The sequence below is a fragment of the Notothenia rossii genome, assembly GCF_949606895.1.
Source record: "Notothenia rossii genome assembly, chromosome: 6".
Lineage (NCBI taxonomy): Eukaryota > Metazoa > Chordata > Actinopteri > Perciformes > Nototheniidae > Notothenia > Notothenia rossii.
In genome coordinates, this window is record NC_136909.1 from 60485081 (window position 1) to 60505676 (window position 20596).

Genomic DNA, 20596 nt, shown 5'->3' on the forward strand with positions numbered 1-20596 from the left:
AAGGTTTGAGCTATGATGGGGATGCCCTCATTTTTTTTATGGGGCACTATACTGATTAGCTAAGTGAATGTTAACCTAAAGAACATTTGCTTTTTAAATACATTTTAAAAGATACTGCAGTATTTCCGCTAAGTGTACATAAAGATGAACCGGTAGGCCTATAGGCTACATCCCAAAAAAGTATTTTTGTTCTCAAATTTGGCGGTAGTGCTCATTTGTAAAGAGCCTTTGTAATTGAGAGCACAACGTTTATTAATATGACCCATATATTTTTCAGATATGTATTTCACCTGACCACAGTCCTGTTCCTGGTATCAGAGATGCTAGCCAAGAAAAGAAAAACACCACATATCCTGTCTTACAGAACATTTTCTAAAATTGATTAAACGCAATCTCTACACATGACTTTTATTATAAGAAGTGCACCTTTTATAACTTTAGCTGTACTTACACCCACTGAAGTCTGGCACCTGGAATAAGATTACACCTTGAATTGAAAATAACTGTACAATAACTGTGGTTTGAACTCAACTGTAAATAAAGTGTGGGCTGGAAGTTGAAAGTCAAATCATACTTTATTATGACACCTTGGTTTCTCAAGGTCTTTTTATAGGACTTTAAGGAAGTAACCACTTCCCTTTTGTGAATGCCTCACTGCAATCTGTGTAACACATTTAGATGAGTTTGAGAAAACCATGGATTGCCACATTACCTTTGGATGAAAAAGAAGGAAATACTGAGTGTGTTGGTTTTAATGAGGTGACCTCCCTTTGTGTACTTCTCCCTGTCAAATCTGGCTGTTTGTTTGAGCTGCGGATGCGTGACAGGGTCAGTCTGTTACTGTACTTACAGAAGCACGTTCCTGCTAATAAGCTCCCTGTTGAGACAAAAATGAACCTGCCGTCCAGAGAGGAGTGTGAGGATTGGGACCCGGCACAAGTAGCCTTCTTTTTGGGCCAGGTGAGTACAGGAAGAAAATGGAGAATAAATATCAGGGAAAAAATGGATGCTAATGGGCCTATTTTCTCATGATTTTAAAGTTAAGTATAGCTGTTGAATTACACTAATCATCTGGGAATTAAATTCAGTTAATCTGTGTAGTTAAGTGGAAATGTTCTGGAAAGTTAATCAATATGTGTTTAATGCCCTCAGAACAAAATGGCAGAGTGTGTTGGCACCGTGAACAGACTGAGAATTGATGGACACAGACTTCTGGTGAGTTAATCCCTCACATTTTCCTTCTTACACCTGAACTTTCCAAGAAAAACTCATTCGATCCATCTTGAGGTTACATTATCTATTAATCCTTTCAGCATCATATCTGGGATGAGGTAGGGCTCAGTTTTTCTAATTATTTCAAAATGGACAAATCCTCCCGAGCAATTATTGTTGTGATTATGGTATTAAAAACAGCTACATTATTACAATTCCTCAAGCTATTTGTCTCTGTTTTGCTTTTCAAATTAACAGCTAGAAAACACTGTTCAAAATAGCCAACTTTTAAAACACTGTCATTCTTTTTTTTAGGTTAAATATATTTGTAGGAGTTATTTAATTGTCAAGATATATAATCCTTAACCTTTAAAGTAGCTATTTGTTGCATACATTGAAGCATAAACTTTGCGATGAATCATAAATTGAACTGCAACACTGTGAATGTCTAAAGTTATAAAACAGGGGGGAGTTTACAGGATATGAAACATGACTAGTGTAAATATAAAAGCTTGTATTACTTCCCGCACTCATGTAATCCACCCCAACACTAATATGGAAGTGAGTACATCAGTTGCAACTTCTGCTTTAATATTGCACTCATAAGTGCATGGTCTCCATCCTCCACATTGTGTGTATACTCTCTGACAGCTTTTCGAATGTTTCTGAGAGGAACACTGACACAATGAGTGCAAGTGAAAACTGTCTTGTGTGTCAGCGGGAGAGAGTAAGAACTGTGAAATGAGACTCGGGGGATAATAAAGCTTTGATCCCTACTTATTTAAGTAAGTATCATTAAATCTGCTTCAGTCGAGAGGGAGGAACTGTCTAACGAGGATTTCATGCAGTGAAACAACTGAAGCATTGGTTTATAATTCCCTAATATTATAATTCCGAGGAACCTAATAAAACTTCAGTGATACTTCCTGCACATTGACATGCCCTTAGAAGCATATTCATAAGTGTCTTTTTAGTGGCCACTTATAAACACTTCTCTCCACTAACAAATGAGAGCATCAATCTTCTCTTGTATTCATTATTCAATGACCCTGAACTGATTCCATTTTAGGTGGGATATTGCATCATGGTAATATTTCCCCCTATCTCTCACAGGCCTATCTCCCACAAAATATGCTCACTGTTGAATTGTCAAAATGAATAATGTTGCAGTGTGGAGGCTTTGATGTGCAAGTTACCAGTGCAGATCTGAAAAATACATATACATGCAGTTTGTGTATTGACTGATAGATCCCGTAGCTGCAACCCAGCACACACAGGCTCCATTAAGCTCAGGTAAACCCACGCTCGTATTGAATGAGGACATTTCACCATGGCTGCACAGCTGGCTGAACACACACTCAATTTAACCAGCTTCAAGGCTACAGAATCATGTATACATATACACTCAAATACTTTTAGTGCTTTTAGTCAGGAGAAGTTTTGTTCTCTGTGTTTGATTTTAAGCCTTGCAAGCGACGTAAAAAAGTCTAAATCTGACATATTTCAACAAAAATTGTCTGGATCGGTATGGAATTAACAGACATTCATTGTCCCTGCAAGAATATGTAAGGCACAGACTTTTCCACCAGCAAAATCCTTAAGTTGACATCATATATGTGGTTCATAATGAAATATATCAACAACTATTGAATGAATTGGTGTAAAACATATTCATTCACTATTACAGATATAATAGAAGCCTCTATTTTTCAGTTTGTAATCACAGGCTGTACAAAAGAAGAAGTTAAATTTGTCAACGTGACGTCACCCAATGTTTTGCAGACTGCTCTTTTAAAGCCTCAAGTTTTATCTAATTGCAGTCGCCATCTTGGTTCCATGAAACCAGAAGTGAAACAATGGGTTAATCTAAGTACAACCGAATGCTGAACAATACTTTTTGTAAGGCTACCGAAAGGTTACATTAACGCCATTACACATTATTTTATGTTTATTTATAATTACAAACATTTGGTATACATAACTCAACAAAATATGTAACATAGGTATAGTACATTTTAGACATTTAAACGCAGAGATGCCAAAAGTACACACATCCTTTACTCAAATAGAAGTAAAGATACTCGTGTTCAAAGATACTCTGGTAAAAGTAGAAGTACTGACTAACATTCTTTACTCAAGTAAGAGTAAAGAAGTATGGGCTTTGAAATGTACTTCAATAAAAAGTACCCATAGCTACCAGCTGTTTTAAAGAGTACCTGACCTCCCTCTATATTAATAGAACAATAATGTCATTGTTAGCTAATGAATGTTTCCATGCTGAACAACGGCAACATGACAACGTTTTCATTGGTCCCTCTTCTTTAGAGAAGACCTGGAAATGATGGATACACGGATCGTGTTCAAATCAATAGGCACGCAATGACTCTAAATAATAATGATCACGCCACCAAACACACATTCAAACTAAAGGAACCAGCCTGTTTGGAAAATGTAAAAACTAGAAAGTACAGGTATTTGTGTTCCACATGTAAGAAGTAGAAAGTACAGATATTTGTGTTCAACATGTAAGAAGTAGAAAGTACAGGTATTTGTGTTCAAAATGTAAGAAGTAAAAGTAAAAAGTCGTAGGAAAAATAAGTAGTGGAGTAAAGTATTGATACCAGACAAATGTACTTACTGTAAGTACAGTAACGAAGTATTTGTACTCCATTACTTCCCACCTCTGTTAAAATGAGGATATGTTACCCACCATATATATATATTGTTATTTAGCAAAAGATGGTATAGTATAACTACAATGTTAACCACTCAGCGTCAAAAGTAGACGCTCAGAGCAACTTCACTGTGGGCGGGGTGGTCAAACAAACAACAGACTTTAATTCAGGAGACCACCGTAAGTGTCAGGTCGGAAATGCAATGTGGAGGTTATTTTAAGTGATATCACGTAAATTATTTAAACCCTAACTGAAATACTTTCTTAAACCTTGAATGCGGAAAGTTTGGCAACCAGTGAGTTCCCTGATGGATTACCTGACTTGTAAAGACAGAGCATTTGGTGTATACAGTATAAAGAGTGATTTGTCTCTTTACTGTGTGCTTGTGTGTCATTGTAACCTGCCCTCACTTCTCCATGTGTGTCAGATAGATCTGTGTTAATATTTAATCTGCCATCTGCACCCTCATGAATTGTTGTTTTGACAGCTTAAGCTCTAAAAGAATTGCTCTAAAAGCATTTGTCAGTTTTAGAAAATATTTTATCTCAGAATGCAGTGTGTGCACACTTTACCTCTTCAGTTATAAGTGCTGTTGCTCATTGTTACTTAGCAGTTCCTCCTTTATATCTGACAAACAGCCTGCTAATGCCTCAGGCAATGAAATGTCACTTCCTGTTGCAAGAGGATTTTACAACAGCAACTTTCAGCTTTGATGCTTTAATGTTGGCTGAATCAAAGTTGTGTTGTGAATGCAGAAACAGCTATTTACTTACATGTAAATTGACATGTGCTTTTTTATTTCAAAGAACACTTTCAGTCAAAAGTGTGGTTTACTCAAAAAGCTTAGAGCTACAGTTTGACACTAAAAGGCTGATTTTACATTTTTTAAAGTAGGATAGTTTGTCTTATATAAGAAGTTTAAAACATGTACATATACATGTAACTTTGTTGCATCACAACTAGTTATTTAATAAGTATTAAAGAGGAGATATTCTGCTCATTTTCAGGTGTATATCAGTATGTAGTGCCTCTACTGTGACATGTCTCCATGCTTTAATGTTCAAAAAGCTCTTTATTTTTCTTATACTGCCTGTGCTGCAGCACCTCTTTTCACCCTCTGTCTGAAACCAGACTAATTTGTTGACCAACCACAACAGAGCCGGCCAGCTAACCAATCAGAGCAGACTGGGCTCTGGTTTCAGACAGAGGGTGAAAAGAGGTGCTGAAGCACAGGCAGTATGAGAAAAATAAAGAGCTTTTTTAACATTAATGCATGGAGACATGTCACAGTAGAGGCATAAAATACAAATATTAACCTGAAAATTATCATAACAATTACCCCTTTAAAGACTTCACCTAATAATTTCAAACCTTGTATGGACATATTTTTCTTTTTTTAAATATTTTCTATTGACCAAATTATGAAAAAACTGATTTATTGCTAATCAAAATAATCTATAGTTGCAGTCCTATAATGTATGCAAAAATAACCTGAGAGACATCAAATATAGCATAACTAATAATTAACAAATGTTCTCAATTATCATTGTATATAGTTAATTAAGAATACAATACAATACAGCTTTATTTATAGAGCACTTTAAACCTCCAGACCAAAGTGCTGCATAGTCAAATAAACAAAACAAAACATACACAAAATAACACAGCACAGCTCACACTCCATAAAACAAGTACAAGTAAAAACAATAGACAATTTAAAAGCAATAAAAGCAACGCTCTAAGATGTTAATACGCTAAGGAGAAGAAGTGGGTTTTAAGAAGCGATTTAAAAGCAGGCAGTGGAGGCCTGTCTGATGTGCAGGGGCAGATCGTTCCACAGTGTGGGAGCCCTACAGAGAAGCAACGGCCCCCTCTGAGCTTTGACTTGGTTCTGGCACATTGAGGAGCAGTTGATCCGCTGACCTGAGAGGGCGGTTGGGCGTGTAACGGTGTAGCAGCTCCGAAAGATATGGTGGGGTCATGCCATTTTGGGATTTAAAAGTAAATAAAAGGATTTTGAAATGAATCATAAAATGTTTTGGCAGCCAGTGGAGCGAAGCCAAAATGGGGAAAATGTTGTCATATTTCCGTGTGCCAGTTAAAAGCCTTGCTGCTGCATTTTGCACCCGCTGCAGACGAGCAAGGGAGGACCCACTGACCCCCATGTAGAGAGAGTTACAGTAATCCAGCAGAGTGGTGACAAAGGCATGGATTACTGTCTCAAACTGCTGTCTGGAGAGAAAAGGTTTTATTTTGGCTAGCTGCCTCAGGTGATAAAAGTTTGTTTTTACCACCGATTTAATCTGACTCAAATTTTTTTCAGGATCCATTTTAATGCCAAGGTTCGTAATGGGGGGCTTGGTGTACTGAGAGAATCAACTAAAGTTTTAGTTAAGTAAATTATCATTGTTATATTTTAGTTATTACAAATCTACTTACCATTTATTCATGGTTACAAATAAGTATTGCCAGCAAAAATGCAACAGAAAAGCTGGAATAACTGTTTGTGATGAGTTCACTTTGACTCATCAGTAACACAGCATGTGTCCATGAGCAGAAAGGGCATGTACTCTGAATGTCATCCAGTAAATGTGCTGCTGCTGAGCACTGCCTTTGGCCTACTTTGCATATTCACATAATGTCTATACAGTAGATGGAGCAAAGGTCATAAAAATCCTTATTTAAATACGCACAAATAATAGGCAATGCAGAGCTAAACTGCTATCATAAGACAAAATGATTCGAATGCGCCATGCTCACATTCCAGCTCTTCATTCAGTGGTAAAAAATACAATCTGTCTGAGTGGTGGGTGGCTGTTCAACAGTGTGGATGAGAATGACAGTCAGTCAGCACAGTGTATAGATATAGGTGTTCTCCAGCTCTTTGATGCCTTGTCGGCTCACGCAGGTAGATGGGTTAAAAGAAACATGTATCAGATCAAAGGAACCGTCAGCCTCCATCAATGTGGCGCTGTGTGAGATACGATGTCACACTCAAAGTAAAGGGCAGCCTATGCACACATACTTTATTTGGCAAAATATATCACATTATTGCTTTGGTGTTGGTATCAAACATCTAGAGTGGTATGCTGGAAAACAAATATGTGCTTTCTACCCTTGTGGTTGATAATAGAGAAATCACTTTGCAGTGGCGGTTCTACGGGGTGGCACGGGGTGGCACGGGGTGGCAGCTGCCACCTCAGAAGAATGCCTTGCCACCCCAGCTGCCACCCCAGTTGACAGCTTTGTTTTGAAAGAAAAGTTGTGGCTCATCGGACATTTATGAGAGAAAATCTCTAATGTCCGGGTGCAAGTGAATGTAGCACAAGACGTGAGCCTTGTAACCCCTCCCCCGGCCCTGGAGCGAGCCTGGAAATATGATTGGCGGCGATTTCATTTGAACGGGGGGAACAGCGCAAAACGAGAAGCATTTCGGATCCAAGTAGACGGAAGGAATGAGGTGTTTGCGGTCTACAATGACAGAGAAGAGTCTGTCAAGTTTGGCTGTAAGGCAAGGCAATTTTATTTATATAGCACTTTGCTGTATGCGACAATTCAAAGTGCTTTACAAAACAAATTAAAATACTTTTTAGGATAAATACAGTAAAAACACATATATAATGGCATTTTACAACAGGCATTACAAAGCAAAGATAATAAAATAATAAAAATAAACATCACAGGTATACAGTACGTCTAAAAGGCATAGGCCTACTGTAGTGTGAATATGAGCATCTCAATTAAATGCAGCCAAAGAGATATGTTTTTAGTCTCGATTTAAAAATAGTAAGCGTTTCTGCGGACGTGCATGATTTGGGTAGTTTGTTCCAGTGTCGGGGCATAATAGCTAAATGCTGTCTCTCTTTTTTTTGTTTTCACTCTCGGAACCGATAGCAGACCAGTCCCGGAAGACCTGAGGCACCTTGATGGCTCGTAATTATGTAGGAGTTCAACAATATACTTTGGTTCTAAACCATGTAATGATTTAAAAACTAGCAATAGTAGCTACTTTAAAATAAATTCTTTGGCCAACTGGAAGCCAATGTAAAGATTTCAGAACCGGACTGATGTGATCCACTCTTTTAGTGTTAGTGAGGACACGTGCAGCAGCGTTCTGAATCAGCTGCAGCTTTCTGATGGATTTCTTTGTCGGCCCTGTGAATACACTATTGCAGTAGTCGAGTCTACTAAAGATAAAAGCATGGACAAGCTTTTCTAAGTCCTGTTGTGACATTAGTTTTTTAATCCTCGATATGTTCTTCAGGCTGTACTCAGCATTGAATCAAAATGCACCATAGCTTTAAATCTTAATAAGTTTGTGAGGCGTTTTGCTGAACACGATTGTAATCGCCTCATTCAGCTGTAATATAGGCATGCCAACTTGATGCTCTGCTCACGGATGACTCGATGAGCATAATAAACTTTTAAAATGATGACCTTACGTGTGTGAATATATTTTTTTCTTTGTGGGGGTCTGCCCCCACAAAACAGTTTTAAGTCCAGAGAAAGTCAAATAAGACGGTGTGTAAAACTACACTGCCCAGCCAAAAAAAAGTAACCACTTTGATTTAACTAGGCGAGTAGGTCATTCCACTGGATAATAACTGCAGCGATGTATATGTTTTAGCTGAATACACGTTTTTTAACCCTAACTGATGCAGTTAGTCACTTCTTTAATGTTTGTTCTTTCTGATGTAAAGTCAAGGTTGTAACTGTTTGCAATGAAGTTGTGGGGCGCTGAACTGTTCCTTTGAATCTTTTGATGATATTAATTACTTGTCTTTCAAATTTGAAGGAGGGTGAGCAAGCATCTTGAGGAACATTCATCATTAACTCCTCCAAAAAAAATAGTTTATTTAATAATAGCATATGATTATCATAATATGTGAATCATAACAGTGATTGACAGCTGATAGGAACTATATGATTGTTAATAGGGGTGCACCGAATGGGAAATTCTTGGCCGAAACCGATACCGAAAATAGGAAACAGTTGGCCGAAAACCGAATGCCGAAAGGCCGAAAATGATTAATAGAAATATATATATATATATATATATATATATAATGTATACATTTTTTACCAATGTTGTTCTGCTACCTGATTATGGAAAAAGACATGATTATGGCAAAACTTAACTTAAATAATAATCACTATTATGGGTCCATAAAACATTTATTCAGCACTTTTGAATGCATACAGTACATTAATTCCAAGTCAAGTGCATTTTCTTTTCTCTGTAGGATAACTACAACAAAGTGCATTCAGAACAAAGCCAAGGTGCTTTAAAATAAACATCTAGGCCAGTAGGCCTACAACAAAATAGTGTAAATAAAGATTAAGAGCCAGGCCTTCAACAACAACAAATGCACCTATAAATTTGGTAACCTAACGTGTTGTTGTGATGACGTAATCAAAACGCGGCGACAAACACGGCGCGCGACCATGCTCGCGGCTGGCTCACAGCCAACATGTCTGCCGCTTGGAGATATTTCAAACTATCAGAGAGAGAGGCGCGGATTGCGATTTGTAAAACGTGTTCAGCTGACATTTCTCGAGGGGGTGTAACTGCAAAGACTTTCACCACTTCGGGATTACTCCACCACTTGAAATCAAATCACCCGGACAAATATGCGGAGTATGATCAACGTAACCCTGTTCTCTGACATTCTGTGATATTTTTTTGGTGCTAAAACCCTTTCGGCCGATAATTTTCGGTGGCCGAATATTCGGTGCATCCCTAATTGTTAATAATATCATATTCATACATACACACATCGATGAGACAGTTAATTAATGTACTTATTGCAGCAGTCTGCATAGATTTGGTACCCATGCTGGTCTAAGAGTGAGACAAAATCATTCAGTTATTGTTCAGTTAAAATTCATTAAATTAAGCCTGCCAACTTATATATTTATATTTAAGGCTTTACTGATGTGCCACAATAGTGTCACCAAATGTTATTTAGTTAAAATATTAATATTGTGGCTTTCCAACTAACATTAATTGATATGACTGCGATTAAATCAGCATATACTTCTGCCAGGGGATGCCACCCCTGAAATTCTCCTACCACCCTCTTGCCACCTGATGAATATTTTTTCTAGATCCGCCCCTGCTTTGGTGGCATAAGAATATATCAGAATACCTTTATTAGTCCCACAGAGGGGAAATGTACATTGTTACAGCAGAAAAATAGCCAAAGACAGCTTAATGTTTCCTACTGTAAGCATGCATAAAAACAAATATTAAAGATTAAAACAAAAATTATAATAAAAAAAGTTCCACAATTTACAAAAAACACATCCTGAAACAGTTCTGAGGATTTAGCAGTTAGTTAGTCTGTGTTGTCGTTGTGTGTGTGGGGGTCTACTAGGGGTCGTGGTGGTTATAGTCTGACCGACCAACTCCAAATTTAGCTTGTTAGCATTTGTGATATGGGAACATGTTGTCACGATTCTCATGTTATGTCACGTTTATACTTTTGTAGGTTTGGGTGTTTTTGCTTTTTTCCATGTCATGTTTTCCTTTGGGTTATTGTCTGGTCCTTTTCCCTGTGTTTTCCTCTTGTCATTAGTTTCCCTGGTGTGTCTAATGGTCTGATTATGTTCACCTGGGCCCCTGTGTTTTCTCCTCCCTCCTCACCTGTGTCTTGTTGTGTGATTGAGTCTAGTGTGTATTTAAGTTCTGGGTTGTCTGTCTGTCTTGGTCGATTCGTCTTGTTCCCTGACTAGTTCTGCGGTGAGTGTTCTGTTTTGTCATTGTATATATATACCATAGCCTTGAAATAAAGGAAGTTTCAGTTTATATCTGCATTTGGGTCCTGCTTGTTTCACAAACCGTGACAGTACGAACCGACCTTAAAATGGACGCAGCAGACCTTTTGAAGCTACAGGCGGAACGTCTTGGATATTCTCTGGAGTATATTTTTTATATGTGGAAAGGCGCCTCATCTAGACGGGGTAGAGAGGCTGCGTTGAAGGAGGCACGTCAGGAGGTTGCTCGCAAGCCCTGGCTCTGGAGCTTGTTGCCCGAGTGGCTTAGGATTTCTTCATGTAGCCCTGAGAGCCAGTCCTCATTTTCTGACCCTTTCTTGGGGTCTGGTCTGGAGTTTGGGGGTCCACGAAGCCTCCAAAAAACTCCTAAGAGACGCAAGGCCAGGGTTCCGCGCCCAACAGCCATGATTCCGGCTCCAGCGCCAGACCCAGCAGCCGTGGCTCCGTGCTCCAGTACCGGCCCACGCAGCTTTGCTTCCATACTCCATTACCTGGCTTACACAGCCAGGGTCCAGGCTTCCACTCCGCGCCCAGCAGCCATGGTTCCGGCTCCAGAACCAGACCTTACAGCCATGTTTCCGGCTCCAGAACCGGACCTTACAGCCATGTTTCCGGGTCCAGAACCGGACCTTACAGCCATGTTTCCGGCTCCAGAGCCGGACCTTACAGCCATGTTTCCGGGTCCAGAACCGGACCTTACAGCCATGTTCCCGGCTTCAGTGCCGGCTCCAGTAACCATGGTCCCGACTCCAGCTCCTCGTCACCTGCTGACTCATCGGCCGACGCCAGCTCCTCAAGTCCTGTCGGCGTACCGGCCAACTCCAGCACCTCGTCTCCTGTTGGCTGTCTGTCCGACGCCAGCTCCCCGAGTCCTGATGGCTGTCCGTCTGACGCCAGCTCCCCGGGTTCTGTTGGCGAACCAACCCACTCAAGTGTCGTTGGAGGTCCCGCAGACTGCCCCGCTGCCGAGGGTCCTGCCAACCCCATGTCCTGTGCCGTTGGAGGTCCTGCAGACTACTCTTCTTCCGGGGGTCCTGCCAACTCCATGTCTTGTCACGTTGGAGGTCCCGCAGACTACTCTTCTGCCGAGGGCCCTGCCAACCCCATGTCCTGTGCCGTTGGAGGTCCCGCAGACTGCTCTTCTGCCGAGGGCCCTGCCAACCCCATGTCCTGTGCCGTTGGAGGTCCCGCAGACTACTCTTCTGCCGGGGGTCCTGCCAACCCCATGTCCTGAGCCGTTGGAGGTCCCGCACGCTGCTCTTCTGCCGGGGGTCCTGCCAGCCCCGTGTCCTGTGCCGTTGGAGGTCCCGCAGACTACTCTTCTGCCGGGGGTCCTGCCAACCCCATGTCCTGAGCCGTTGGAGGTCCCGCATACTGCCCTTCTGCCGGGGGTCCTGCCAACTCCATGTCTTGCCACGTTGGAGGTCCCGCCGACTACTCTTCCGCTGGGGCTCCTGCCAACTCCATGTCCTGTCGCGTTGGGGATTCCGCCGACTGCTCTCCTGCCGGGGATCCTGCCGGTCCCGTGTCCTCTTCCATGGGGGATCTTGCCGACACCGGCTCCTGACCGGCCTCCGGAGCTGTCGGGTCTTCACCCCTCCTCGGACTCTGCCTTGCCCCCTGGCCGTCCACCCGAGATTCCCTCCATGGACTCTGCCTTGCCCCCGGGCCGTCCGCCCGAATTCCCCTTTTTGAACTCTGCCTTGCCCCCGGGCCGTCCGCCCGAATTCCCCTTTTTTGAACTCTGCCTTGCCCCCGGGCCGTCCGCCCGAGACCCGTCCTCCAGACCCCCTCCCCCCACCCTGCTGGATTTTTGTTTTTTTGGGACGTCTGGAATCCGTCCCTTGAGGGGGGGGTTATGTCACGATTCTCATGTTATGTCACGTTTATAGTTTTGTAGGTTTGGGTGTTTTTGCTGTTTTCCATGTCATGTTTTCCTTTGGGTTATTGTCTGGTCCTTTTCCCTGTGTTTTCCTCTTGTCATTAGTTTCCCTGGTGTGTCTAATGGTCTGATTATGTTCACCTGGGCCCCTGTGTTTTCTCCTCCCTCCTCACCTGTGTCTTGTTGTGTGATTGAGTCTTGTGTGTATTTAAGTTCTGGGTTGTCTGTCTGTCTTGGTCGGTTCGTCTTGTTCCCTGACTAGTTCTGCGGTGAGTGTTCTGTTTTGTCATTGTATATATCATAGCCTTGAAATAAAGGAAGTTTCAGTTTATATCTGCATTTGGGTCCTGCTTGTTTCACAAACCGTGACACATGTAGTGTATATATTTCAACATGTTAAAAGAGTCACAGGACTTTCAACAGCTGCTGGGAGATAATGCTTTCATGCTGCTCTCTCTTTTGTGAAATGGAATTTTAAAGGTCTCCTGTTATGCAAAACTTTTACACATAAATATATGTCCCCTCTGTGTTAAGAGATTCAGAAAGTTCCAGGAAAAAGATTTTCTCTCTTTTTGTCCTGATCTATATATATAAAAATTAGTGCTGTTGCCTAATTTTATATATAGGGCTTTTGCGTTAACGTGTTAATAACGCGTTAACGCAAAAGAAAATTAATGCCACTAATTATTTTAACGCGATTAACGCATGTGTATTCTTTGTCCTCAGCCGCCCCGTAGTTTCAGGGCGCATCGAGTTTAAAATACCATCTACAAGCTGATGCTGACAGACCCGCTCCTGCCACCCGCTTGCGGCAGACCACACTTCCACGCTCACCGGCAGGCACCGACTGGCCATCGGGAGGACCGGGAGGGTGTGTGTGTGTGTGGCGTGAGCGAGCGAGAGATAACGCGCACCTTACGTGTATTGTACCTGGTGCTAGCTAGCTGCGCTATCGGATATAAGGAGCTGTTTAAATGAAAACAGAGGAGCGGCATTACGCCGACAACTGCGCCGAGCACTTGACTTTATGCAGGTAGCCAGACAGTGGGATATTGTACGAAAAGTCAGCACACAGCACGGATAGTGCGCGAAATATGATTGCAGCGTCCAGGCAGCTCCCGTTCGAGCATATGCCTTGAGTTGCACATAGCTCCAACGATCCATAACAGTGTCTCTCCACACACACACACACACACACACACACACACACACACACACACACACACACACACACACACACACACACACACACACACACACACACACACACACACACACACACACACACACACACACACACACACACACACACACACACACACACACACACACATTGTATGAGGGAGGTTCCAGGTTGAATTGAGGCGAATATTTGTAATGTTCAGAGGTTGTTGTGTTTAATATTCATGAGAATATTTGTCATTGTTCAAATGATAATAAACAAACATTTGCATAAAGCATATTTGTCCACTCATATGTTAAGAGTATTAAAAACTTCAAAAATATCCCTCTAAGGTACATTTAGAACAGATACAAAATGTGCAATTAATTTGCGATTAATCGCGATTAAATATTTTAATCGACTGACAGCCCTAATAAAAATATATAAAAACCTTTCTGAAAATGAGCTGTTTAGATTCTGGCCACTTTGTGATGTCACAATGTTTTTTGGATTGTTCAACCATTAGCCAATAACCAACCAAGGTAACACCCGCCCAACACCTACAGCACCATTGTGTTTTTTTAAAGCAATCACTTCTCAGAGGGGCGTGGCCAGCAGCTCATTAGCATTTAAAGCTACAGGCAAAGGATCTGCCTTTTTGGAACAGGGCTGAAACAGGGGATTATGGCATGCTACAATGCATGATCTGTTTGGTATTTCGAGCCAAACACTTAAATGAGATGTCTTGTATATACCTGAGACATATTATATACTGTTGAAAAAGAGTATAATAGGAGGAGCAGGACCTTTAACAAATCGTTTTTAGCCTCAACACCTCCTCATGCCCCTTGCCATTCTAACAGAAGGCAGCTGTGTGAACAAAAGTTGTCTGCCATGTGAGTGTTTTGAGGGAATATTTCACACCAATAGAACTCTTGCTCAATGGATATAAAAGATGTGTGCATTGCTATGTTGTGTACTTTATACTGTGTATTAGACATCTCTTTCAACCTCAAGGACATGATCCATCCTTGGCCCATACAAAAACCCTCCCCCTTCTGTATGTAGCACATAAAAGGTTAGGCCTATTTGAAGCCAATGCAGTAGCACTTACAATAGTTTGGCTTATTGTAAAGCAAATGTTCACACAGGATTCTTGCTGTTTCTGTACATTCATGGATGAATGCACTTATTGTAACTTGTTTTGGATCAAATGTAATGTTAAGTAATCTATCCAGGGAATGTTAATGTTTACTATTTGTTTTAGGTACTAAGAACTTTTTTGTGTTCTTGATAGCTATGGACTGACTCAGCGTGTGACTGAGCCCACGCACAATAAGGGGCACACTCTGGACTTAATCATCTCAAAGGGTCTGAATATCTCTTACGTTGTGGTGACTGATGTTGCACTCTCTGATCATTCCTGTGTTTTCTTTGAGAGCTCTATTTCTGTTCACAAAAATGTTCAAAAAGAGGTAACCACAAAGCGATATTTAACTGAAAATACTAGGGAAATGTTTACTCAGAATTTTTCTTCCACACTTGCCCCTGCTAACATCTCAGTAAATGAGCTAGTAGATCATTTTAATTCAAAAATTAAAAATGTTATAGATGCCATTGCTCCAACTAGGGTAAAGGAAGTGACTGGGAAGAAAATATCTCCATGGAGAAAGGCCATGAACGTGAGAGCAGAAAAAAGAGAGTGTCGAAAAGCTGAACGTAGGTGGCAAAAAAACAAATCTCCAGGTTCAGTTTGAAATCTATAAAGAGAGACTTGGCCTTTATAATTTGGAATTGAAAAACGCAAGACAGTCTTTCTTCTCTGACATCATTACCAAAAACAAAAACAACGCACGTGCCTTGTTTGCTACCGTCGACAGACTAACTAACCCCCCAGTGTCAGTAGCCTCTGAATTTCTATCCACCAGGGCATGCAATGATTTTGCCTCCTTCTTCACTGACAAAAATCAGACAAGCAGTCAGTGACTCGGTATCAGGTACAGCAAATGTGTTGTCCCTATGTCCACCTAATATCAATTCAAACACCATGACAAAATTCCATCAGATTAATGATAAAAACCTAGAGGACATTATTCAACTTCTGAAATCCTCCTCCTGCTGCCTTGGTATTATTCCAACAGGATTTTTCAAAGATGTTTTTCATTGCATGGCCTCAGATCTACTTCATATAGTAAACAAATCTCTTCACTCAGGTATTTTTCCACAGGCCCTGAAAACTGCAGTCATTAAACCACTCTCAAAAAATAACAATCTAGATGCTTCAGTAATGAACAATTACAGGCCCATATCAAACCTGCCATTTCTAGGTAAAATCATTGAAAAAGTTGTTTTTCAACAGTTGAGTAATTTCTTGCATTTAAATAACTGTTTTTATGTGTTCCAGTCAGGCTTTCATCCAAACCACAGCACTGAGACTGCTCTTGTAAAGGTCTTCAATGACATCCACTTAAACACAGACAGTGGCAGAACTTCAGTGTTAGTATTATTAGATCTCAGTGCTGCGTTTGACACTGTTGACCACAACATATTACTAGACCAACTAGAAAACTGGGTGGGACTTTCTGCAACAGTTCTAAATTGGTTTGAATCCTACTTAAAGGACAGAAAAAACTTTGTTTCTATTGGTAAATACACATCTGAGTTGACAAATATGACATGTAGGGTACCTCAAGGCTCCATCTTGGGGCCTCTTCTCTTTAACATCTACTTGCTACCACTGGCTCAGATAATGAAAAACAACAAAATAAGTTACCATAGCTATGCGGATGAGACACACATTTACGTAACAATTTCACCAGGAGATTATTCTCCAGTTAAAACACTGACTAAGTGCATTGAACAAATCAATGACTGGATGTGTCAGAGCTTTCTCCAATTAAACAAAGATAAAACTGAGGTAATGGTTTTTGGAGCCAAGGCAGAACGTATAAAAGTTAGCGCTGAGCTTCAGCCTGCAATGTTCAAAACAACAGATAAAGCCAGAAATCCAGGTGTAGTCATGGACTCTGACCTGAGTTTCAACAGTCACATTAAAACAGTTACTAAATCAGCCTACTATCACCTAAAGAATATATCTAGGATTAAAAGACTAATGTCACAGCAGGATTTGGAAAAACTTGTCCATGCTTTTATCATCAGTAGACTGGACTACTGCATTGGTGTCTTCACAGGTCTCACTAAAAAATATATTAGAAAGCTGCAGCTGATTCAGAACGACGCTGCTCGAGTCCTCACTAACACTAAGAAAGTGGATCACATGACTCCTGTTCTGAAGTCTTTACACTGGCTTCCTGTGTGTCAAAGAATAGATTTCAAAATACTGCTGCTGGTTTATAAAGCACTGAATGGTTTAGCCCAAAATACATTTCTGACCTCCTGCTAAATTATGAACCATCCAGAACTCTCAGGGACTGGTCAGCTTTCTGTCCCCAGAGTCAAAACTAAACATGGTAAAGCAGCATTCAGTTATTATGCTCCAAATATCTGGAACAAACTCCCAGAAACCTGCAGGTCCGCTGCAACTCTGACCAGTAGCGTGGCGAAAAAATTAGGGGAAGCCAATAATACGTCCTTTCTTTTGGGGGGGGGGGGGGGGGGGTGGTCAATGTAATAACGTAACCAGATGAGTGATTACAGCGCCCGGTATCATTTTACACACATTTGTATCATACAGATGCAGGACTTACACACGCCTGTTATCTGACCGACAGGTCCGCACGCACTCTCCAGCCGAAACTCTAATAAGCATTCATTCACAAACTAAATCAGGAGACCTTTAACGTTTTACGTCCGGTTCGCTCTTTTGTTCCTCGCTGTACACAGCTCCAGTTTGGGCATTGGCCTGTCATCAGATTGTATTTGTTGTTGCTGCTGCAGCGGAAGTTTAGTACAATTATTTTCGATTAAATACTCCGAATCTCCACCCTCCATAATTGCACTTGCTTCAGTTGCTTGCTACTTTCTAACGGCGGTGAGAGTGGTGCAGTGACGTTATCTATCTTCTATCGATTAGATTTATGATTCGAAAATTATAAAAGTAGGATAGACATGTGGATATTATCCGACTGAACAAAACGTGCATTTACCTAACAGGTTCGTTTTCCACTGACCTTTTTTCGAGCTATTTTCCAAAATCCTATGGAGAAATCCCATTGCTATTTTGTCGAGGGAAACCGAGCGCAGCTTACTTCCGCTTTTTGGGACGCGTCACTGCACCACTAAATTGATGCGATTTGATTGGATTGCGAGGCAAGGGAAGCCAGCCGCCTCTGGCTTCCCTTGGCATGGACCTGACCAATCACAGGTTGGCAGGGGAATGAGATGAGCCTCATCTGATTGGTCAATCCCTCCATTTTTTTTCACCAAAGGAAGCAAATTTCGGCTGGCCTCCTCTCGCAACAGAGAGTGCAATCTACTGTTTCACCATAACATCTAGAGGGGCGCTGTTTCACTCTTTGTAAAATACTCAATGAGAATGGGGGAGAGACGGGCCGGCAGCAACACACAACAAAGAATTTCCGAAACTAAACGAAGTGTTTTTATTTATTTATTAAAATTATAACTACAATCCGAAAAAACAGGGGAAGCCTGGCTTCCCTTGGCCTCCAGGAGAAAACGCCACTGACTCTGACTACTTTTAAATCCAGGCTGAAGACTTTTCTTTTTGCCGCTGCTTTTAATTGAAATATTCACATCTTAAACTGCACTGTAACTTTTATCCATGTATTTTTTCTTTTAATGTTTCTTTTATAATCTTTTCTTTTTAATGACTGATTTGAAATGCCATTTTCTTAATGTCTTTCATTTTTTGTAAAGCACTTTGAATTGCCTTGTGTTGAAAGGTGCCATATAAATAAACTTGCCTTGCCTTGCCTTGCCTTGCCTTGCCTTGCCTTGCCTTGCCTTGCCTTGCCTTGCCTTGCCTTGCCTTGCCTTGCCTTGCCTTGCCTTGCCTTGCCTTGCCTTGCCTTGCCTTGCCTTGCCTTGCCTTGCCTTGCTTTGCCTTGCTTTGCCTTACTATGTATAATTTACATGTATAATTTGTTCATGATTCTAGTATCCTAAAAAGGTTGCAACAATTCAGACAAAAGAACAATCTCTGTCCACCCCAAATGTATTTCTAGCCATAGTAGAATAACTCTATTATAGGCAATGTTGGGTCTGTCAGTCACTTCTGTCTTATCTCTGTGACAGTATGGACCTTTTTTGTCACCTTGGAAGCATCGTAACCGTGCAAGATTCAGTCACAAAACTTTACAGATGCTTAGGTTAAATTACGATGAAAGTCGACTTTACAGCCCTTGCCTGATTTGGCGTTGTTGGGAAAATACTGAATGTACTCCTAATATCTTAGTAGCACATGATAACAAAGGCCCTACGTATCTGTGTACGTAACAGGATGTATGATTACCCAGAAGAGCGTCAGGACACACTGTTTTAGGCATATGATAGCTATGTGACAACGATTAACATGATGATTCAGCCTCTATGGGTGTAGACATATGACTGTCATGTTTATTGCTTACGTGGGGCTAAGCTAATCTGAACTAAACATTGAATACTGCTTTGAACCGGTATTCTGCATCTTGTGACTGTGATTGTGATTGTGATTGTGCATGTCAAGGACACTATTCTGGGAACTAGTTGGTCCCATGCAGCTCTGTGTGTGATGACTACTTCCATTCTTGCAAGTATAATAATTACATGTATCCTGGTATTGAAGATCAAGCCGGTGCCGAGTGATATTTTCCTAACAGGCGTCACTAAGTTTTACAGTTGTGTTGTTCAGATCTAACATATGTGTTGATACCATTGCACGATGTATCTACTTTATAGTTTGGATAGGATTTGCTTTTTAGCATTGTTAGAGTATAGACACATGAAGAACCATGTAAACATGTCACAGTAGAGGCAAAAAATACAAAAATTAAACCTGAAAATGAGCATAATAAGCCTAACCCTTGTGTTTCCAACAAACCTTATTTCAGTTGTCTAAACAAAACTACATTAAACAAAACTACATTAAAAAAAACTAATTTCGAAACAAGGGAACGGCCTTATGTTGTAAAATGCTTACTCAGTTCTGGGTTTTGGGACTGGTTCCTGCGCCACTCTATAAAGCCTTCTTTTAAATAATCTCAGATAACAATTTGGAACCCATACACACTACTTATATTCACACAAAACATCCTTGCATGCTTGAACTCCAGCTTTAAAAAGATTGAACCATGGACATGGTAGTTTCATCATATGTCATTCTAATCAGACTGCATGTAAATAATGAAAATGTGTCATTAAATGCTGCTCTGTGCCTGGCTCCCTGGTCCATCATACTGAGGACAGGCTGCAGCTAGTAGAGCTGTTGTGTCTCATTTTAACCAGCACAGAGAGTCCTATAAATAATTCAGCGTAGGAGCAGTGTCTGAGTATCCACTAGGACTGACTTTTTGATATTATATTCGGTGTCAAAAGGCTAAGTCTGATTTTATACCGATATTCTCATGTTAGTGAGTGGGATGATCAAGAGTGTTTCTGTGAGGCCAAGGTTCAGTACTTTGAAGGCGGTTAAGTCATATCAAGTGATCTCACTCTGATTTACAAATGATTTAATCACAAGCTCTGTTTAAAGGGCTTTTACCATAGCATGGGCTTATTCCTGGAGGTCATACATCCTTTAGTTATACGCAACTTCCCATATTCACCCACCAAGGTATGTGAGCATACACAGCTTTGCAAAACTATTATATAATCCGCTGTCGGCATCTTAACAGAACAACATTACATTTGTTTCACCGGAGACCCTTCCGTCGGTACATTATTCATATCTGATTCAACTACCCATATTAGGCTCATACCTCAAACATGAGC

General features: G+C 40.9%; 1 protein-coding gene across 2 annotated transcripts in view; it reads left to right on the top strand.

Annotated features, from left to right (window-relative positions):
* Window positions 1-753: 753 nt before the first annotated feature.
* The window catches only part of blnk (B cell linker), a 71293-nt gene continuing 51450 nt past the window's right edge, over window positions 754-20596 (top strand). For both annotated transcript variants that reach the window (XM_079686887.1, XM_079686888.1), the window contains exons 1-2: window positions 754-960; window positions 1153-1215. In XM_079686887.1, the coding sequence (XP_079543013.1) occupies window positions 817-960; window positions 1153-1215 (207 nt within the window). In that variant the 5' untranslated portion in view covers window positions 754-816. The remainder of the gene's footprint in view (window positions 961-1152; window positions 1216-20596) is intronic.